Source organism: Apodemus sylvaticus, chromosome 1, assembly GCF_947179515.1.
Source record: "Apodemus sylvaticus chromosome 1, mApoSyl1.1, whole genome shotgun sequence".
In the NCBI taxonomy this organism is placed as follows: Eukaryota; Metazoa; Chordata; class Mammalia; order Rodentia; family Muridae; genus Apodemus; species Apodemus sylvaticus.
In genome coordinates this window covers 63,897,770-63,920,214 of record NC_067472.1, presented here as the reverse complement: position 1 = coordinate 63,920,214, position 22,445 = coordinate 63,897,770, and the positions used below count along the sequence as shown (strand labels likewise).

Here is a 22,445-nt window from a genome sequence, read left to right as displayed (position 1 = left end):
AAGTGGTCATGAGCAAAGAGAAGAGAAGAAGAAATTGTATATCCTGACAAGGAAGATTGGGCTTGCCCCAAGCAACTCTGACCAGGCCTGCGCTGCCACAGTGCCAAGCATTGGGCATAGGCCTGGGGGATTAACAGAAAACACACACACGGGTCATTCTGTAAGGAGAATGCCAAAGCTTTACTGAGAGACCAGCAATATATATACTAGAGTCCAGGGAAGGGAACAGGAAAAAACAATTATAGCCATAGGTCAGGCACCTGGGAAGTCCCTACCACACCGGTAGGAAGGCAGGAATCAAGCTAAGCTGCAGGATGTTTTGCTCAGGAAACCAGTGCAAACAGCTCAGCTGGGGCGTTGAGCCAAGCTCGCTGGTTCCCAACAGAACTCAATGCCCCTAATCAGCAGGAAGAAGTCTAAGGTCTGTGCCCCTTTTCCGCTCTAACCTTTCTCTCCCACCCAGTATTGAGGGTTAGAAGAGATAAGGGTGGTAGATATAAGAACCCAATAAAGGACCCAGAAAGTACAGTACTTTGGGAAAGCCAAAGTACATCTTTGGCTTCCCATCTATCAGTTTTACAAGGAGTCTTCCAAACTGCATTTATAATGTCCTTGGTCTTCTTACCTGCTTCGTAATGATGGCTGGGACTCGGCAGGTTGCGAGCATGACCTATCTCAGTCTGGATGAATTACAACTCCAGGAGGTTGTGGTGTTATAAGCTGTGTGTGTGTGTGTGTGCAGGTATGTATGACATGCAAGTATACATGCATGTTTTACATGTATGTGAACACATGTGTGAGTGTGAATACATGTGGGTGCCTATACACATAGAGATCCAAGGATGGTGTCAGGAATGGCTCTCCATGACACTTCCACCTCGTACACTGAGGCAGGGTTTTTTGGTGAGTCCCAGAGCTTGCCCTGTGCCTAGTCTCATGAGCCAGCTTGCTCTGGCAACTTCTGTCTCTACTTTACATGGCTGGAATCACAGCCAATCTCCATGTATCTATGGTGTGTGCAGCACCACTTTAAGAACTTAGCCATCTCCCCCACCGCTTCCATCTCAGGCCTCTCCCCAGTCCCCACCTGTCCCCTGCCTCCTCGATTATTTCCATAATTTATTTTGCTATTCTAATGAATAAGAAAATGTTTTGAATGCTGGAGAGTTGGCTCAGTGGTTAAGAGCATTGGCTGCTCTTCCAGAGGTCCTAGCAACCACGTGGTGGCTCACAACCATTTACAATGTGTTCTGATGTCCTCTTCTGGCATGGAGGTATACATGAGATAGAACACTCATATACATAAAATAAATCTCTTAAAATAATGTTTCTAATTGTCCCTCGCATCCTCCGTGTTGGGGATGGAACCCAGGGCTAAGGCATTGGACAGACTAGACAACGTCTCTACCAGCGAGTTGCATTCCCAGATCTTAGTATTTTCAGAGAGGTCTCCCTGAGCAGCCTAGACTACCCTCCAACTTGCAATTCTCCTGCCTTAGCTTCTTGAGTACTGGATTTACAGGTATATGCCACTGCACCTGGTTTAGAATGGTAGATTTTTGCAAAATGCTTTTTCTGATTCAGTTGAGATGGTCATGGGTCAGTTTATGACATGTTCAAGAAATAAAATAGGAGTTGAGCTCCTGCGAGGTGTATTTTTGTTCTGTTAGTGTGGTGTGCTGTATGGGTTGTGTCTCAGCTCTGGGACTCTTGCACACTTGGGATAATTCCTCCCGGGTCATGGTACACAATCTTTAAAAAACTGCAGTGGGGCTGGAGAGTTGGCTCAGTGGTTAAGGGCACTGACTGCTCTTCCAGAGGTCCTGAATTCAATTCCCAGCAACCACATGGTGGCTCACAACCATCTGTAATGGGATCTGATGCCTTCTTTTGTTGTGTCTGAAGACAGCTACAGTGTACTCACATATATAAAGTAAATGTATTCACATATATAAAATATTTAAAAAAAAGACTGCAGTGGGATTTTGCTGTCTTTTCTCTGAGAGGTTTTTAAAAGACATGTTCATTTATATTTTATGTGTTTCGCTTGTATGTGTGTATGTGTGTGTGTGTGTGTGTGTGTGAACCATATGTGTTCAGGTGCCTTCTGAGACTAGAAGAGGGTGTTGGATCCCCTGAAACTGGAGTTACAGACAGCTGTGAGCTGCCATGTGAGTGCTGGGAGCAAAGGCCCCGCCCTCTGGAAGAGCAGCCAGTGGTTTGCTGCTGAGCCATCTCCAGCCTTGCTGAGAATTTCCACATTTGCATTTAAAAGGAGATTTTAAATTATTTTTATCTATCTATGTATTTTATGTATATGAGAACCTGCATGCACCCTGTGTGCCTGTACACCTTTGTGCCAGAAAAGGGAACTGGATCCTCTTACAGATGGTTGTGGTTGCTGGGAACTGAGCTTAGGACCTCTGGAAGAAGAACCAATGGTCTTAACAGCTAAACCATCTATCTCTCCAGACCCTTAATAGGGTATTTTAAAAAAGAGTTTTCTTTCTTGTGATGTTATTGCTGTTGGGTTTTGAAAATTCTTTATATCTTTTACATAGAACTCATATTGAAAATTTTAAATGTACAAGATGCTTGCTGGATGTATAACATGCTAATATCACCTTCCAACCTGAGGCTAGGAGTCTAGGAGTTTTCTTTTCTTTTCTCTTCTCTTCTTTTCTTTTCTTTTCTTTTCTTTTCTTTTCCTTTCCTTTCCTTTCCTTTCCCTTTCTTTCTTCCTTTCTTCCTTTCTTTCTTCCTTCCTTCCTTCCTTCCTTCCTTCCTTCCTTCCTTCCTTCCTTTCTTTCTTTCTTTCTTTCTTTCTTTCTTTCTTTCTTTCTTTCTTTCTTTCTTTCTTTCTTTCTTTCTTTCTTTCTTTTTTTTCTCAAGACAGGGTTTCTCTGTGTAGCCCTGGCTGTCCTGGAACTCACTCTGTAGACCAGGCTGGTCTCGAAATCAGAAATCTGCCTGCCTCTGCCTCCCAAGTGCTGGGATTAAAGGCATGCGCCACCACTGCCCGGCTAGGAGTTTTCAATGTTGACAAAATTCAGGTTGCTTGTTTTGTCATTTGTCTAATCCCAGGTCACAAAGATTTTCTCCCCCCTTTTTTTTCTACAGTTTTCCCCCCAAAAGCAGGGTTTCTCTGTGTAGTCCTGGCTGTCCTGGCATCTGCTCTGTAGACCAGGCTGGCTTTGAACTCCTAGAGATCTGCCTGCCTCTGCCTCCGTAATGCCGGGATTAAATGGGTGGTGGGCAGGCACCACCATCGCCTCTTAAGGGTTTTAGCTTTGAGTTTTACATTTAAATCTCATTTCAGTCTAGGAATGTAGCTGAGTACATTGAGTAAAAAGCTGAGTGCTTGCCTAACGTACTCAAAGCCCCGGGTTCAATCTCCGGCACCACAGTACAGACAACTGTAACCCAGGACTCGGGAAGTAGAGGCAGGAAGGTCACAAGTTCAAGGTCATCCTCTCCTACATGATTGAATTTGAGGTCAGCCTGGCCTGGGGAGATAGCTTAATCAGGAAAGTGCTTGTCAGGACTTTATGTGAAACTGAGTTCAACTGCAAGAATCCACAGACAAAACAACAGAACCCAGCAGCACATATCTGCTGCCCAGCCTGTCTAGCCTATCCAGTAAACTCCAGATTCAGGAAAACACCCTTCCTCAAAAAATAAGGTGAAGAGCAATTAGGGAGACCTCCATGTGTGTGTGCACACACACCCATACACACACATCCAATTAATTTGAATTTTTTTTTTTTTTTTGGTTTTTTGAGACAGGGTTTCTCTGTGTAGCCCTGGCTGTCTTGGAACTCACTCTGTAGACCAGGCTGGCCTCAAACTCAGAAATCTGCCTGCCTCTGCCTCCCAAGTGCTGGGATTAAAGGCGTGCACCACCACTGCCCTGCTTAATTTGAAATTTTTTACTGTTTTTGTTTGTACTGTTACCTTCGGACTAGCTATATATCTAAGAACAGCCTTGAATTCCTAATCCTCCTGGACACCCCGTCCCCATGCTGGGGTCACAAGTGTGCACTAACACTCAACCCACATTTCAGGCTTTGTTTTAAAAACAGGGTCTCACCTTGTGGTCCAGACTAGACTTAAACTCATATTAGTTCTCCTGCCTCAGTGTCCCCAGTTCTCTGTCAGTCATCCCCTATCGAACAAGTGTTGGGTCTGGGGATCACTGCACAAACCAGTCAGGCACTGATCTCAGCGTGGCTTATTGAAGGCCACACCCCAAAGCTGGCCAATCAATCAGGCCTTGACGTTGAGTTAAGATCCTATAGGGCTTTTAAGCCTAAAATCCACAAACATCTGTGCCAAGTTATTTTACCAATCAGGATTTAGGGAAGGGGGATTTCCTTAGAAATGTGTTTGTGTTGTACACTTACCCTGTTCCCATTGGCTGGGGTATTCAGCTATGGCAGGGGACCTGGCTTACCTAACATTCATGTCCTAACTGGCCAGCCAGGGTGTTATTACCCCATACACGGCTCTTTCTGACAAGCAGGATGTCAGGTCCCAGGGAGGTCTTGGGAACTTACTAGACTCCTATCCAAAATGGAAGTCTAATTCCAAATAGCTTCTTATACTGTTGCAAGAGTCTCTCTTATGACGGGGTCTATCCCAGGGACAGTTTATAAAGGCAAGAAACCTTAAAAGCTCATACATAGGTGCAGGAAGTGCTGCTGGGTGGTTGGTTCTGGTCCAAACTTACTGTGGCTAACCATAGAAAGCAGTTCTAATTGATTCTGTTGTGATTGGTTTCCAAGAACACCAAAGCACAGGACATTCTAGTAAGCGCAGTAACAGCACATGAGAAAGTTTCCTTAGGACATTAGTAGATACATACACAATCGTACAAAATGGCTGGGCGGTGGTGGCACATGCCTGTAATAGCAGCACTTGGGAGGCAGAGGCAGGCAGATTTCTGAGTTGGAGGTCAGCCTAGTCTATACAGCCTAGTCTATAGAGTGAGTTCCAGGACAGCCAGGGCTATACAGAGAAACCCTGTCTCGAAAAAACCAAATTAAAAAAAATGTTATTATTATTGGTGTGTGTGGGTGTGTGTATGCAGAGGGGGGAGGGCAACGACACACACACACACACACACACACACACACACACACACTAGTGCACACACGAATGTGAAGGTGCAAGTGGTACAAGCTTGTGCAGAATCTAGAGGCAACTTTTCTATCATAGTTTCTGGGGTTCTAACTCATGTGCTGTGTTGGGTCACTGTTCCAAGAGAAGGTTTCAGCAGGGAGGAAAGTCTACCTGTTCCCTATATCAACCTGCTAAGGATGGGTGAGAGGGATTTAGGTACCTTAGTCAGGGCATCTTCGGGTGCCTATCAGCATGAGCATCAGTATATGTTCTTAGAGGGATGGTCCAATTCCCCTTAAATATTTTGTATTTAATGCCCCCTTTTCCTGGAAGTACCTCCTGTGGCATGCCAGGAGGTGAGGAGACAGGATGGTCATTAGTCAGGGAGTGATTTAATCCACTGTTCTGAAAATTCTGGAAAGTTGGTGAAATTACATGGGTATTTTCACTTAAAAAAAAAACAACAACACAGAAATACAAGAAAATGTTTTCATTTTAATCCCAGGTGTAGGATATGGGGGCGCTTTGGACTGTCTGCAGCAACTGACTATGATTTGCCTCGTGCTCTAACAGAGGCATGGTTTTGCCAGCTGCAGATAGTTTCTGCAATTGTGTGATGTTTGGAATTCTGGGAACTTTTCAGAGGTTATATACATGATAAGGCCCTGAGGGGCAGGGTGGTTGATTGATGGTCAGGGGTAGGGTAGATGCTGTTTGTTGGTAGTCATGCTCAAAGAAGAAACAAAGTGCTCTCTCTTTCTCAGGGGTGTAATTAGGGGGAGGGGAGATAAAGGGTTGAAAAGAGAACCCATAAAGTAGCCAAGACCAGCTTGAGTTAAAGATAGTCCTTTAGTCACAGGACTCCAGGAAATCTCAGCATTATTAAGCCCATGTACAAAAACTCTTTCATCAGCATAGTCCCCAAGTACTTCTACTGCAAGGGCTCCCAATCTTCCAGGGACTGTCCTTGCTGCTGTCTCTTTTCCTGTCCTGATTCTACAGTGTCATCTCAGCCATTCCAGGGACTCTAGGTTCCTGTAGTCCAGTGCTGGTACCCAGTGAGAAGTGTGGTCTCCAGATGTGGCTTGGGGAAAGAGCTCTCATGTGAGAGTTCTCTCAGCTCAGAGTCCTTGTCAGGTATCCCTGGTAGTCGGTGGTCCATATGGTCTCAAAGGCAAGGAAGCCAAGGGTCAAGTGAGTCCTAAAAGATAGGAAGTGGGGTAACCACTCAGCTGCCCACAGAGGATGGCTAAAGGTTAAGGCTGAGGCACACGTGGTGGGCCACTCTCTTTAATTCCTGCACGCTGGAGGCAAAAGCGAGGCTGAAGGATCTGAGTTCAATGCCAGCAAGCTCTACAGAACAAGTTCCAGGACATTCAGAACCACACAGGGAAACCCTGCCTTGAAAAGTCAACAACAACAACAATAAAAATAATAATAAATAAAAAGTTAAGACTAGGCCTTGGAGGTGCCAAGTATCAGTTTCACCATGGTCGCTTACGCACTGACTGATGGAGGCTTGGGAAGAGAGATGTTAAGAACTGTAGGGCCAGCCCCAGCCTGGATCCCAAGAGTTACTGCATATCTGCCTGTGTGTGGACGTTACATGGAGAGTGAGCTTGATGTGCCAGATTGTTCAGTACTGCTGAGCCCAGAACCCTTAGAGAAAGAGGCGAGGAGCCCTTAGCCCGTTCCAGAACCAGAGTTGATGGTTTCCCACATAGGAAGGACCCCATTGCAGGACTACAGATAGGTTCTGCCTCACGCTCCAAAGTATCTTGGAGAGCGGCTTTTGAGAGGTAATTTAGGGGCCGGCCTCCTGGCCGGGTTGGCTGGCTCTGACGAATTTGGTCCAGAGAACCTGCTTTTCCACCAAGGTTTCTGGAAGCACAAACTAGCCCCGATCATGGAAAACACCAGCCGCTGCTCGGCCTTTTTATGCCCGTCACTTTGCTCATTTCTCTTGAATTGAAGCGTTTCTCCCTCTGCCAATTTCCTAGAGTGCAGAAATTTAAGCTGAGGCGGGGCGGGGCTGGACGCGCTAGGGGCGGGATTCCGGATAGCCCCTGCCAGCAAATCCCCAGGCTCAGCGCCTCACCGACCCGGTTCAGCTGGGGCACCATGGGGAACAGCAGCGCTACTGACGATGGTGGGCTGTTGGCTGGGCGTGGGCCAGAGTCCCTGGGGGCTGGCGGCGGGCTTGGGGGCGCGGGCTTGGCTGCGCTGGTGGGGGGCGTGCTGCTCATCGGCATGGTGTTGGCCGGGAACTCGCTCGTGTGCGTGAGCGTGGCCTCCGAGCGCACCTTGCAGACACCCACCAACTACTTCATCGTGAGCCTGGCGGCTGCCGACCTCCTCCTCGCCGTGCTGGTGCTGCCTCTTTTTGTCTACTCCGAGGTGAGCCTCGGTGCGCTCTTTCCCTAGCTCCACCGCTCCCAGCCCCCAGACCCATCGCGATTTCGCTCTTGGACCCTCAGCAACTTTGAGCTAGGTTGTTTGCAGGGACGCCAGGTCTCCTCGCCCTTTACTACCCACTCTCTCCTGCTCTTCAGAATCTTTCGCCTACTTTTCCTCTGTCTGTCACCCTACCATCCTCTGGATCCTCCCTACTCTGCCTGAGAGAGAGGACTCTGTCTGTGTGAGAGAGGATTCGTGTCCCTAAAACCAAGGATTGCAGAAAATTGTCCTTCCTATTTAAGCCCTGGATCCCACTGCAGAAAAACTACACATACCCAGCACTCGCCAAAATACAGTTAGGCGAATGTGAAGACACACATCATTGCCGATGACCTTTTGGAAACACACACACACATACACACACACACACACACACACACACACACCACACACACACACCAGCCTGTGCCAGCTCACCCTTCAGAAGAAGCCCAAAGCCTGCAACCTCCTAGCTGACAGGAGCTTGGAACAGTGAAGGGTGCAGACAGAGAGGCCTGGGCAGGACAGGATACTGAAACTGAGGGGGCACTAAAAGGGAGTGGGTTCAGGACCTTTTGGAGAGTCCTGGAACAGAGACACCGCAGACCAGGTCTGCCTCTTAGGTGCGTCTGCTGTGGCTATTGCCATTCTTATCTGCCTGAGGTTTGGTCAGAGAAAAGCTGTTAAGGAGAGGGATGGGGGGGACATAGTAGCCTGGACTGGGGGAGGGCGGGGTGGGCTGCATGGGATTCTAAGGAAGACCCTGATTTTGGAGCTAGAGCAGAGCCCAGTGGCCACACTTGACCCCAGGTCCTCCCCAAGGCACAGACGTCACTGGGATGATTCTTAAGCTCCTAATCAGTGTGAAGGGATTTGGGGATGGGTGGCTTGAGACGGCTGCATGCTCCTTTTTGCCCTTGAAAAAGAATCCTCCATGCTGCAGATTCACAGAGAGCCCTGTGAGGTGTTTGTGCTTTTAGGACACATTTGTCCTCGGGACAATTGTCATGTGTCCAGCAAGTGAAGAGACCTATCCAAAGCCCCATAGCAGTGACAGTTCATGCAGGCAGGATAACTCGAGTCTTGGAGGTGGGTAGGATTTGTGTTTAGGGGGCAGAGGGTCAGGTCTAAGAATTTAGGGGCTCTTCTCCCCCAGATGGTATCGATCCTCCTGGGTCTTACCCAAGCTTCTCACCTAAATAAAGAAGACCTAAGTCAAGAGCCAGGTCTGTTTGGCCGCTCTGTCTCCAACACATGTCTCGGGCTCACGTCGGCCTTCTGTGCCCCCTCCCCTCTAATACACAGCCCTCAATTCCCCTCAACAAGAGTCGCGGTCAGAAAGTCCGGTGGCTGAAAGGTCAGGTCTTGAGTTTCATTTCTGCAACCTCTGTGCGCCCAGGTCCAGGGTGGCGTGTGGCTGCTGAGCCCCCGCCTTTGTGACACTCTCATGGCCATGGACGTCCTGCTGTGCACCGCCTCCATCTTCAACCTGTGCGCCATCAGCGTGGACAGGTGGGTACCCCGGACGACCCCTCTCCCATTCCCACTTCCCCATCAGCCGCCCCGCTCGGCGGCCTCACCACTCCTGTGCTCCTCTAGGTTCGTGGCCGTGACCGTGCCACTGCGCTACAACCAGCAGGGTCAGTGCCAGCTGCTGCTCATCGCCGCCACTTGGCTGCTGTCTGCCGCGGTGGCTGCGCCCGTGGTGTGCGGCCTCAATGATGTGCCTGGCCGCGATCCAGCCGTGTGCTGCCTGGAGGACCGCGACTACGTGGTCTACTCGTCCGTTTGCTCCTTCTTCCTGCCCTGTCCGCTCATGTTACTGCTTTACTGGGCTACTTTCCGCGGCCTGCGGCGCTGGGAGGTTGCCCGGCACACCAAACTTCACAGCCGCGCGCCGCGCCGACCCAGTGGCCCCGGCCCGCCGGTGTCGAGCTCGACTCAGGGTCCCTTCTTCCCAGACTGTCCACCTCCCTCACCCAGCCTCCGGACGAGCCCCAGCGACTCCAGCAGGCCGGAGTCAGACCTCTGTCAGAGACCCTGCAACCCTGGGTGTCTGCTTCCCGATGCAGCGCTCCCGCAACCGTCTGCGCCATCTTCCCGCAGGAGAGTCGCCAAGATCACGGGAAGGGAACGCAAGGCAATGAGAGTCCTGCCAGTGGTAGTCGGTGGGTTCCTGCCCTGGGACAAGAGCAGATAGAGGGAGGGATCCCGGGAGCCGAAGCGGGGAGGGGTGGGGGTGGGGGGAGGGTCCAGGTTGGAAGGGTGAAGGGGGGCGCGTCCTGGGTGAGGGACCTCGTGTGCAGGTGTGCAGGCTCACACCACCCACCCCCAGGGGCCTTCCTGATGTGTTGGACGCCTTTCTTCGTGGTGCACATCACGCGGGCGCTGTGTCCGGCTTGTTTCGTGTCCCCACGCCTGGTCAGTGCTGTCACCTGGCTAGGCTATGTCAACAGTGCCCTCAACCCCATCATCTACACCGTCTTCAACGCTGAGTTTCGAAGTGTCTTCCGCAAGACTCTCCGTCTCCGCTGTTGAAAGGACGTCTGAGGTCAAGGAGTTCCGGGCCTGTGTGTGGAGAGCGCTGGCGCGCATTCTTTCAGTTTGATTAAACGAAATCTTTTCTAACTGTTTATGAAGGCTGGGGGCGGGGTGGGTAAAGCAAGGAAAAGAGGAAAGTCTTGTGTCTGGATGATGGGCCCCAGCTAACTTGTGCCTTTGAGGATGCTGCTGGCTCAGCTCCAGGAGGCTTCTGAAGTCTCTGCCCCAGAAGAGTAGGGAAACTACATCTGCCTGAGCTTCCCCTCACCATGGAAAGGTGTCCGAGAAGAGGAGCCTCAGGGATTCCCTGAGGCTGCTGGGTCCGCAGGATCCTATCCAGGCCAACTTTTGCTCCCCGGCCATCTTTACCCCATGTATGCCCAGCGTCTGGGTATCTGTGACCAGCTGTCAGGGTTCAAAGCTGGACTGAGGGGTCTAAGCAGCCAACATGTTGGAGCTCCTTGGCCAAGGCCCAGTCCTACAAGAAGAGGTGACTCCTGGTAGGGACTGCCTACCCTAACACTTTTCCCTCCCCCATCCTGTCATGGGAGAGACAGGAAGAGTCAGGACTGCTGCGGGCAGGAGTACAGGTGGGCTATGGGAGGGTGGTTGTAGATTGGGGTCCCACATCAAAGGCATCTGGCACAAAGTGACACACTCTGTTCTCAATATTGAAGAACAATGAGCCCTGAGTTCTACAGCAGTGAGTACCCGGCCATGTGTTTTATGCTAGTCCTGGTTGAAAGGGCGATTCCCCTGCACTGAGGGTGCTATGCTCTCACAGGGCTCTAGATGCTCATGCCCCTGCTGTGTCATCTGTTGACCTCTGAGGACACTCCCAGGGGGCCAATGGGGTCTTGGGTTCATGTCTGTCCATAGTCTAATATTAGTAGAATTGGGGCTCCCTTAAGTTTTGCTCCTGAAGACCCTAGGATACCAAATGTGCCTGGCCTTCGCTGACTTCCACTGAACTGGAAAGCTCTACAGATACAAAGGTGAGGTTGAAACTCATGTGAGAGGGACAGACGTCTCTGGAAGCTTGACACAGCTTGGGGAACTGAGCCCTAAGGACCCATGCCCCTAGAGCCTTTGAGTTTCTTCCTTAGAGGAAAGGAAACAATAAATTGGATCAATTCCCAGTGGCATGTGTCGCTCATCCATTGCTCTTGGGTGGCCACCACCCCAAAACCCATCTTGGTGTTCTGGGGGCCCTCGCACGGGTGCCACTCCTTGCGGGTAGATGGCATGGACACCTCCTGCAGGCTGTCCCATGGGGGCACAGGCTGGGCATTTACTTCCTCAATGATCTTGAGGAAGATCACACATTTGGTCTTTTTTCTGCCATTGTCAGTATGTAAAGTGAGCTGTCCCGGGTAACCTCAGCTAACTGCGTGGCTGGGTGGCTGGTTAGAGCTGAGGGCTAGCGATTCAGCCACCAGAAAATGCTTCTGGGAACACTGGCAGGGCTCCTGCCCAAAGGGTTAGAGGCCCCAGGCTTGATTCCAGCAAAACGCAACAGGATAGCTGTGGAGACCTTCCTTATTCAGTAGAAAGGCCTCAGGTGCCTGACTCCGTTAAACTGTGGTGAGGAAGCCGGGACCCCATGGTCTTCTTACTCACATGTATGCCCCTCCCTCAGCTACCCTTGTGATTCACCTTGGGGAAACCTCAGGGCTGGGTGCAGAATGTTCTGGCTGAAGGAAGAACCCTTCTCAGCCCAGTGTGGGGATAGCAATGATTCTTACACATACCAAAGTGTGAAGCTGGAGGATACTGTCATCTCCCAGGGTGTTTTAGAAGTTGGTGTCAGACTGGTGAGTCTGTTTGTTCATCCTAAGCTTGAATGTGAGGCTTCCCTGCACTACGTCGGGGATACACAGGGTCTCCAAAACCCACTTCCACTAGAGAAATAGAGGTTGAAAACTCCTCAGGGGTTGCAGGCTGGCCTGCACTAAGTGCTGGCCACATCAGTGAAGACAGGTCAACAAGAGGATTGCTGGAGGCCTCTACCCCACAGTAGAACAATGCCAGTGTATCTATACCACACTCACGCAATCAGGATGTAGCAGAAACCTGCTGGTCATTTGAATATAAAATGGGTTTGGCAACATCCAGGTATGGGGTGGGAGCTTTATTTACATCTTTATTAACAGATAAAACAGGTATGTACACGTGGCACAGGGAACCCCATGGGTAGTGGGACACTCATGACCCAGGGATAAGAGAGCACCGTGAAAGGCCGAGGGCCCTGGGCTGTGGCAGTGCCCTCTTCTGAGAGCTGCCAGTGTTCCTTGGCCTCTGGCAGGCGTTTGTTTCCAAGGGCACAGTCTGTTAATAACTTGTCCGGCAAGTTTCCCATGGCCCCTCGTCTCAGCAGCCCCCACAGTCATCAGAGGGCCTACGCCTGCGATGGCTTCACAGTGGAGCTCAGGGAGAGGCCTAGCTCAAACAGCAACTTTTTCTATCACACTTTCCTCAACGTGAACGTCATCAGCCTGGACAGTGACAGACGCTGACTGGCCACATACATGCTGATGGTCTTTCCAGTCCTGGAAGAAAAGATAGCCGTGTTAGCAGGAAGGACAACGGGGGCCCACGGTGGTACAGAGCAGTATATCACCTGTGGATGGGCTTGGGGTGGGAGGCTTAGGTGAGCCCTGGATTTCACACTAAGGGGGCTGTTTGTGGGCTGATAAGTCAGGGAATCTTCCCCTCAGGGCCGGTGCGTCACCCTCTGAGGCTACAGAGATCAGATAACAAAAGGCATGCAAGTGACCAGACTGAATATGTTCGTGTGTCCCTGGAGGACATGTATCATGTAGCCCTGGCTGTCCTGGAACTAACTATACCAGGCTGGCCTCGAACTCAGAGATTCTCATGCCTCTGCCTCCTGAGGGCTGGGATTAGAGGTGTGCGCCCACCACCATACTCAGCTGTTGTTAGAATTACAGGCTCAGAGTCTCATGCCTGTAATCCCAGCATGCGGGAAACTGAAACAGGACAGTCGCCATGAGTTTGAGAACAGCCTAGGCTAACACTAAACACAATTAAATTTATATGTGATACTCACAACTGTGAGGATGATCCTACCTGCATGTAGAGGCACACATGCACACAGACATGTACACAGACATGCCCAGGAGAGCAGAAACAAGCACATCCTGAGGTGAGTGGTAACCTCAAGACAGGCCTGCCTTATTTTCATAATAAACAACTGCCCCAGCGAGGTGGTGGTGGCACATGTCTTTAATCCCATGACTCTGGAAGGAGAGGCAGGATCTCTAAGTTTGAGGCTAGCCTGGTTTACAGAGTGAGTTCCAGGACAGCCAGGATTATATGGGGAAACCCTGTCTTGAAAACACACACACACACACACACACAAAATTGCCCCAAATTATAAAATCCATGTCACTGTAGCAGTGTGGGTCAGCAAACCAGATAAGCACTAGACCCTGTCAGCCATATGCATGGCTAGGTTCTTCTCTTATAACTAGTATGAACTGGTGTGGGGCCTTGGAGCTGTGGACCCTGGACAGGTCCCTTAGGGAATTCCAGACGAGGAAGCCAAGGCCCATGCCAGTGCCCGCCCAACCAACAAGCAGGCCTCCGTCCAGGTCTTTGAATAAAATGCAAATATCCAAGATTGATTCTTGAAACCTCAAATTCTGGGGTTGGAGAGATGTCTCAGACTAAAGAGCACTGGCTACTCTTTCTTCCAGAGGTCCTGAGTTCAATTCCCAACACCCACATGGTAGCTTATAACCATCTATAATGGTATCTCATGCCCTCTTCTGGTGTACAGACGTACATGCAGACAAAGCACTCATATAGAAACAAACAAGTCTCCTCCTCCCCACCCCCCCAAGACAGGGTTTCTCTGTATAGCCCTGGCTGTCCTGGAACTCACTCTGTAGACCAGGCTGGCCTCGAACTCAGAAATCTGCCTGCCCCTGCCTCCCAAGTGCTGGGATTAAAGGCGTGCGCTACCACTGCCCGGTAAGAAACAAGTCTTAAAAAAAAGAAAAAATAAACAACTCAAATTCTGCATCAAAAACAAAGCACAAACAAATACAAACTGTTCTATCTTTAACTTCATTGTTTGAAAAGCCAGAATTAAAAAATCAGTCTTGGTAGCAGAAAAATGACTCAGTGGTTAAGAGCTCTGGCAGAGAACCTAGACTCAGTTCCCAGACCCACCTGGGGGCTCACAACTGCCTGTAACTCCAGTTCCAGGGGTTCAAGACTCTCCTCTGACCTCTGTGGGCACCCCTACCCCACTTCCCCCAGTGACACTCCAGCACTCAGGAGGTAGAGGCAGGCTGATATGTGAGTCTGAGGCCAGCTTGGTCTACAGTGAGTTCAAGGCCAGCCAGCACTACCTAGTGAAGAGTTGGAGAGATGGTTGGGGGCGGGAGGGGGAGTCAAGTGTGCTCTTGTTGTGACATCACGAGGACCAGAGTTTGGATTTATGTAACAGGCCAGGCATTCAGTATATGCCGTGACCCCAGCTTCAAGAGAAGCAGAGACAGGATGAAGATAGCTGGGCCTGCAGGCTTCCAGTTTACAAGGAAGAGTTCGGGGAGAGACTGTCTCAAAGGAGTGGGTAGACGCCCTCTGCGGGTCTCTTTGTTGCTGGTCTTTTTGAGACAGGGTCTCTAGGTAGCTTTGGCTAGCCTGGGATTTGCTATGTAGACCAGGCTGGTCTTGAACTCATAGAGATCGGCTTCCTAAGTGCTGGAATCAAAGGTGTGTGCCACCATAGTGGGCACCAACATCATATACTTTTAAAACAATGATTCTTTTTTAAAAATGCATTAAGAAAAAGTCTCTGTGTGACTGAAAATGCCCCTGGCTCATAGAAGCAAGCAGTGATGTCTGGCTTGCTTCAAAATATTCAACCCTGGCCACACGAGCAGGTGCATCGCTTAACAAGTCTTTCTCTGAGAGGCCAACCGATATGGACACTTCAGATTCTCCACAGCAGTGAGGCAGGAAGGCCTGGCACAATGGTGGGAAGCAGACGTCACCATTCTAGAGTCCTTGGCAGAGGCAGGTCGTGCTGTGTGAGTACGCATGCGGCTGAGTGAGCAGGCTGTTCCTAACCCTCCCCGCTGACAGCCTCAGGGGCACCGCCATGTCTGCACAATCTGTGGATGGAGACACATCCTCTCCTCTATATGCCAATCCATATCATCAAAACCTTAAAGTTTACATCCCCTTTTCAAATGCTGTTAGTCAGGGATGGTGGTGAAAGCCTCTAACCTTAGCACTTGGAGGGCGGTGGCAAGGACTCACCAGTTAAAGGACAGCCTGGGATGTGTAGTAAACCCTGTATCCAAAAAAGGCCAGCAGTTAAGAGCACTGACGGCTCTCCCAAGGGTCCTGATTTCAATTCCCAGCAAGGTCGCAGCTGGACGGTGGTGGGGCATGCCTTTAATCCCAGCACTTGGGAGGCAGAGGCAGGCGGATTTCTGAGTTTGAGGCCAGCCTGATCTACAGAGTGAGTTCCAGGACAGCCAGGGCTACACAGAGAAACCCTGTCTGGGGGGGGTGGGGGGGGGAGAAAAGATCACTTGCTGTCTAGCCTGATGATCTGAGTTCAGTCTCTGGGACCCATATGTGGAAGGGGAGGACTGCCTCCTTCAGGTTGTCATAGGATATCCACGTGTGTACCTTGGCATGTGTGCCCCACTGGCATGCTAAATAAGTAAGTAAATACATAAATAAATAAACAATGTAATTAAAAGCAAGCAAAAAAAAAGGGGGGGGGGCTTGGTAGCTCACTGGTAGAGTACTTGCTTGGCCTAAGTTCAAACCCCAGTACAATAACAAAACAACAAACGGTGTGCTGAAGGAGTGAGCTGCAATAGGCCATGTGCTGGGTGATTTCTTCAATAGGAAATGTCTAAAACAAGCAGATGCCCTTAAGGAAGGTTGATTATCCTCACCAGGGCCCAGGGAAAAATGAGGGTGGCAGGGGTGGGTGGGGGCTCCTGGGATTCTTTGAGGGATGTTTCAAACCGCACTGGATTGTTGTACCCCTCTAAAGTTAAATGTACTGCCTATCTGAATACAAAGCAGGTGAATTTTATGGTAATGTAAATCAGAACCAACTAATACACATGCTCACGAGGGGTTTGAAGGAAATGAATACTGTGCAAGTTAAAAGCAAAAACACTGTGAGTGTCATCTAGCTCAAAAGGGGAACAGAGAGAGCCACCTCTTCAGGTGACCAGCTAACACTGGTGAGGAAGTTAGTTCACAAATTACATGTTTAAAGTGGCCTCTGGCTTCTGCTTCTTCAGATCCTAGCTACTGTTCCTTTGAAGCCCACAATAAGAACGATTTATTATTTTTACTTATGTGCATGGGTGTTTTGCTTGCATGAATGTCTGTGTACCACATTTGTACCTAACGCTCATGGAGGGCAGAAGAGGGCATCTGTCAGCTATCATGTGGGTGCTGAGAACTGAACCCAGGTCTTCTGCAAGAAAAAGCAGTGTTCTTAACCACTGGAGCCATCTCTCCAGTCCTCTACACTCATTATATAGCAATTCAAATGAAGAAATAGCACATGCCTTTATCCCAGCACTTGGGAGGCAGAGGCAGGAGGATCTGAGTTTGAAGCCAGCTTGGTCTCTACAGAGTGAGTACCAGGTTAGCCAGGGCCATACAGAGAAATGCTATCCCCTCAATCAAAACCAAACCAAACCAAACCAAACCAAACCAAACCAAACCAAACCAAACCAAAAAAGCAAACAAACAAACCAAAACCAAAAGAAAGCTCTCCAGTTTGTGCTTACTGAAGCAGGACATCAGAGGATGGCTGAGTTAGCATAGTGGCTCCAAAAAATGGAATCTCACACCAAGATTATCCCTAGAATCAAAGCTCCCAGAACAGGAAGTGAAGGGTGAGACAGAAGTCTGCACTGTGACAAGGTCTCACTGAGATTCCTGTGCCTGCACTTCAGGAAGCTTCAGATTGAGTTCCCCGTGCTCTATGAGCTCACCACCAGTGGCCCTCACTCATGTCCCAGCATCCCCAAGTACCAGTAGAACAACTTGGCTGAACTTTTCTCAGTGCCAAAGTTTGTTAGTGGAGTTGAGAAGATGAACTTCTAGCCAGGCATGGTAGCCATGTCTTTAATCCTAGCACTCAGGAAGAAGAAACAGGTGGGACTCTGTGAGTTTGAGACCAGCCTGATCTACAAAATGAGTCCCAGGACAGCCAGGCTACAGAGAGAAACCCTGTCTCCCTTTAAGCCACCTCCCAAAGAGAAGATAAACTTGTGATTTTGCTCTCCAAATCTCTGGCCCCTTGGAGACAAGTGCAGCTCTGGAAATGTCCAGAGAACACAGCCGTCCACCTCTCTAAACCCTGGAGGCAATGGCTCCTGAGGATGCAGGGCAGGTAGGACTGCCAGGTCCCATCAGGGTGGGACATCATTTTCCTTGTGACAGGTGAAGCTCTCTGAAGTCCCCACAGACCATGAGCTGCCCTTTGTGCCTTGTTAGCTAGCCAGGGTCTAGCAAGCCCCCAGGCCAGCAGATGCAGCTTGAACCTCAAGTGGCTACTGAGCTAGCTCTACAAAGGAACTCTTAAGGCTCCTACATCTTTAAAACTTGAGCTAGACAAAAAAGAAGCAATCAAATCAGTAGGGCACAAGGAACAGAAATGACTCCATGGAGTGTTGGGAGGCCACAGCAGCTGCCACAACCCAGACCCGGCTTCATGGCACTTCCTAGGGGAACCATGGGCTGAAGACTTTGGAAAAAGTAAATGGTGAGGTTACTAACAGTTCCAGAGTGCTCTTGGGAAGGGTAAAATTGTTAATGCTGTTCTAAGTGTTCCACTTACAGCCTACTAGACTCTAGGACAGTATAACTGCAGCCGAACACCATGAACTCATTTAAACTTATTTAAAACATCATGAAGCTTTTGTTTTTGCCCCCCCCCCCCATTACTTGATTATGTAGTTCTTTTGTTGTTGTTGTTGTTGTTTTGAGACAGGGTTTCTCTGTGTAGCCCTGATTGTCCTGGAACTCACTCTCTGGACCAGGCTGGCCTTGAATTTAGAAATCTGCCTGCCTCTGCCTCCCAAGTGCTGGGATTAAAGGCGTGCGCCACCACTGCCCAGCGGATCTCTGAGTTTGAGGCCAGCCTGGTCTACAGAGCAAATTCTAAGACAGTCAGGACTACACAGAGAAACCTTGTCTCAAAAAACAAAAGAGAAAAGAAAAAAAATGAAAAACCCCTCTTTGCTGTTCTAAGAGCCAATGATTACTAGAAACAATGACACTGGATGCCCATTCTTGCAACGTTCTGTGAGACCTGCTGGGCTAGGACACGGTGAGAGGCCCTCAGAACACGGACTCCTTACCGGTGGACTTCACCTAGTGCAGGCCTCACCATGAGCACACAAGTGCTCGTGTGCTTTCACCTCACAAATGTAGCTGCAAGCCTGCAGAAGGGGAAGAGAGAACCCAGACCCAGCAAGGGGTGCGGGCGGGTGGGGTGGGGTGGGTAAGAGAGACTGCTGAGCATTCTGAGGGGCTTTTGCCCTTCTGCAGAGGACCCAGCAGGCAGCACTAAGCAAACACTACCCAGACCATAACCCTGAAGCCAGCGTTCTGGCCTGCAGGTGCTTGGAGTGAGTCCACCTGTCTAGGCACCTGTCCAGGTCACTAGGTCGGGGAAAGGCTGAGGTGACGCAGGCATGTGAGCAGGCACACTACCTTGCGCTGGCAGAACGTGGAGCAGTAGTTAACCTTGTGGCAGCCGGTACACTCACTCATGGCCTCCCGGCCGCAGTTGACACATGACTGCTGCAAGAAGGACAAACAAGTGTCAGCGTCACAGCAGGCGCTAGGCTCCGTGGCAGTCACCCACAACCAACAGAAACACTAGGGACAGTACAACTGTGGACTGTGTCCATCCCAGGGTTGATCAGCTGTACAGATCTGGCTTCCCTTTATGTGAGTTTACTCTGTACAATGAAACACAGTATCAGCCATGAGGGCATAGGAAGCCCAAGTCGGGAAAAGTTCTCAACCCTTGAGCACACCTCCTGAGTGCTTGAGGTCCCAGCCTGCAGACGGGCGGGGACAGCACTGTGAACTCCGAGATGCCTTAAGCATTATCAGATCTGCTGTGGAGTCTGGGTCCAGTATCCCCAGTGGCCTTGGCATCCCGATGCTGCTCTTCAGAGTCGCTTCATTGAAAGAACACTAACTGTTCAATGTTTCGTGCACTTCTTTAAGCCACATTAGTGGAAGATGGTTAATAAACTGAAGCGCTGGACACAACCTCTCAGTGACTTATTTTGGGGAAATAATGAATTATGTATGGCATTCATTCGACAACTGTAAGCTTGCTATTAACAAACACGTTCTAGGATGGAGAGAACCAGAAAAGCTGAGACTGGGCTACAGAGTTGGGATGGGCATCTGTTAAGGTCACACAGGCCAAAGGGACCCATGCTGGTAGGCAGCGGGCAGCTAGCTGCTGTGACCAATATACACAATATACGCATGTGACTACTGGGCTCACAAGCTACCCAGTCCACTCTACCACTGTTTTTGCAGGTATGCTGGAAACCCAAGCTACTTGTAGGCTCTTGTTCTGAATTTTAGGTTCCCTCTGTGGTCTTCACCGTGATCACCATCTTCCTATCTGTGAAACATCAACTACCTCTGTCCCTTTAGAAAGCGTTAACTGCAGTTGGATCCTGGGAACTGAATTAGCCTGGTCTCCAGCACTGGACCAAGCCTCTAGACTGCCTTCACCTTAAATGACAAAATACTGTAAAAAAGTCCGTAACCACGTAGACAGAATTGGTAGACCAGAGTTGGGAAGGCACTATGGGAAGAGTGGGGGTCCAGACACACAGTAACTAGGAAGACAGCACTGGCTATAACCAGAGATCTTAAAACATCACTGGGTTCACCCTGCTAGAAATATGTGACCAGACAGAGATCAATAGGGCTGGAGACAAATTGGTTGGTTAACCCCGACTCCTGTCCAGGAGAGGACAGGAATCAGGAATCCACCTGTCTCTTTGACTCCTGTCCAGGAGAGCTCCCAGGTGAATTTGCTCAGTGACCAGGTCTGCAGAGGGAGGGACAGCAGACAATGGCAGGCATCCTTGTCCAGGCTGCAAGGATTGCCACTGAACACAGGATGTGGCAAGATAGGATGTGTTCTTCCTGCTGAAGCCTTCTGTCAGTTCCACTGTGAGAAGCCAGTCTGAGCATGTCCAACAGATGACTTGCCAGACTTCAGAGCTGTTGAAGAGGGGAGCAGCCTGGCTTATGCAGCTGAGGAAATCTAACCTTCCCTTCTTGTGCTGGGATAGCTTGTGTGCCCCAGACAGCCCTGAGCACAAAATGGCAGCAATAATGAAACTGGGATGGGCATCTGTTAAGGTCACACAGGCCAAAGGGACCCATGCTGGTAGGCAGCGGGCAGCTAGCTGCTGTGACCAATATACACAATATACGCATGTGACTACTGGGCTCACAAGCTACCCAGTCCACTCTACCACTGTTTTTGCAGGTATGCTGGAAACCCAAGCTACTTGTAGGCTCTTGTTCTGAATTTTAGGTTCCCTCTGTGGTCTTCACCGTGATCACCATCTTCCTATCTGTGAAACATCAACTACCTCTGTCCCTTTAGAAAGCGTTAACTGCAGTTGGATCCTGGGAACTGAATTAGCCTGGTCTCCAGCACTGGACCAAGCCTCTAGACTGCCTTCACCTTAAATGACAAAATACTGTAAAAAAGTCCGTAACCACGTAGACAGAATTGGTAGACCAGAGTTGGGAAGGCACTATGGGAAGAGTGGGGGTCCAGACACACAGTAACTAGGAAGACAGCACTGGCTATAACCAGAGATCTTAAAACATCACTGGGTTCACCCTGCTAGAAATATGTGACCAGACAGAGATCAATAGGGCTGGAGACAAATTGGTTGGTTAACCCCGACTCCTGTCCAGGAGAGGACAGGAATCAGGAATCCACCTGTCTCTTTGACTCCTGTCCAGGAGAGCTCCCAGGTGAATTTGCTCAGTGACCAGGTCTGCAGAGGGAGGGACAGCAGACAATGGCAGGCATCCTTGTCCAGGCTGCAAGGATTGCCACTGAACACAGGATGTGGCAAGATAGGATGTGTTCTTCCTGCTGAAGCCTTCTGTCAGTTCCACTGTGAGAAGCCAGTCTGAGCATGTCCAACAGATGACTTGCCAGACTTCAGAGCTGTTGAAGAGGGGAGCAGCCTGGCTTATGCAGCTGAGGAAATCTAACCTTCCCTTCTTGTGCTGGGATAGCTTGTGTGCCCCAGACAGCCCTGAGCACAAAATGGCAGCAATAATGAAACTCACTGTGGAGCTGGCATTTGTGTTCAGAGGCGGGACAAGAGGGCTATGATTGACACACTCCTGGAGGACAGCCTGTGGTGGTCACAGGGACCCTCTGTACTAATGCTTCAGTTTTTCTGAAAAAATGGAAGAAGGCCCCAAGATTAGTTTCTTTTTTCAGAGACAATATTACACCATGCCAGCATGTCACACCAATGACAACCATTGGTGCTGTCAAAGCACCTCAAAAAGATTCCCTGAATTCCTAGAAACCTACAGAGAGTCTTGGAACCACACAGTGGCTTTCCATGGATGAGCCTCAACAGAAGAGGCTCACCACTCTGATCTCCAGGAACGAGGCCACAGGACTTCCTCTGGGCATGTGGTCTGAAGAGCCAGGGGTGAGCCCAGAGTCTCTAGAAAACCACACCTCAGCCCAAAGGCAGGCAGTCCTCGGCTCTGCCCCAGAAAGAATGGGTCCGCAGACCCTGCGCCCCACAGGGAGGGCCGATGAACTGCCCACAGGCACAGTACACAGGCTGGCTTCAATGTCACCTTACGTGGCAGGAACATGAACACGACCAGCTACACCACCGATTGCTTTCAGCGTCCCTCATTTCTAAAGTATACAAATTGAATGCCACAGGTAACTGAGCAAAGTCCCACAAAAGAGCCAAACAAGAAGATGAAGATTACCCGATACAGTGCTCACTAATCCCAAAGCACTCAATAATGTATTTGTCATCAGTTCTGCAAATGTTAAGTCCTAACTTGAACTTGGGACTGGCTAATGTTCAATGCCTGTCCCTAGATAACTAGTTGTAGCTAGCCTGGAATTCACTTTGTATACCAGGCTTGCCTCGCCCTCAGGAATCCACTGGTCTCTTTGCTCCTGACTTCTTTGAAGGTTTTCATATTTTGACTATATTTACTTATGTGTGCATGTTTGCACATATATGACATGGTACACGTGGAGGTCAGAGAATGACTTG

The 22,445-nt window shown here is 49.8% G+C and overlaps 2 protein-coding genes across 13 annotated transcripts in view; one reads left to right on the top strand and one right to left on the bottom strand.

Moving 5' to 3' along the window:
• Nucleotides 1-7,242: 7,242 nt before the first annotated feature.
• On the top strand, nucleotides 7,243-10,190 carry Drd4 (dopamine receptor D4). The gene is made up of 4 exons (XM_052173717.1): nucleotides 7,243-7,518; nucleotides 8,957-9,069; nucleotides 9,157-9,725; nucleotides 9,893-10,190. The coding sequence occupies exons 1-4, from the start codon at nucleotides 7,243-7,245 to the stop codon at nucleotides 10,093-10,095; spliced, it is 1,161 nt and encodes a 386-aa protein (XP_052029677.1). The 3' UTR covers nucleotides 10,096-10,190.
• Nucleotides 10,191-12,214: 2,024 nt separating this feature from the next.
• Deaf1 (DEAF1 transcription factor) overlaps nucleotides 12,215-22,445 on the bottom strand; it is a 33,084-nt gene continuing 22,853 nt past the window's right edge. For 5 of the 12 annotated variants that reach the window (XM_052195559.1, XM_052195541.1, XM_052195602.1 and 2 more), the window contains 2 exons: nucleotides 18,835-18,924; nucleotides 12,215-12,647 (listed from right to left, as the gene is read on the bottom strand). In XM_052195559.1, the coding sequence (XP_052051519.1) occupies nucleotides 12,543-12,647; nucleotides 18,835-18,924 (195 nt within the window). In that variant the 3' untranslated portion in view covers nucleotides 12,215-12,542. Of the gene's footprint in view, nucleotides 12,648-18,834; nucleotides 18,925-20,521; nucleotides 21,353-21,477; nucleotides 21,591-22,445 lie in introns of those variants that run through there. The other 7 variants (XM_052195550.1, XM_052195565.1, XM_052195627.1 and 4 more) reach the window with 4 other exon arrangements.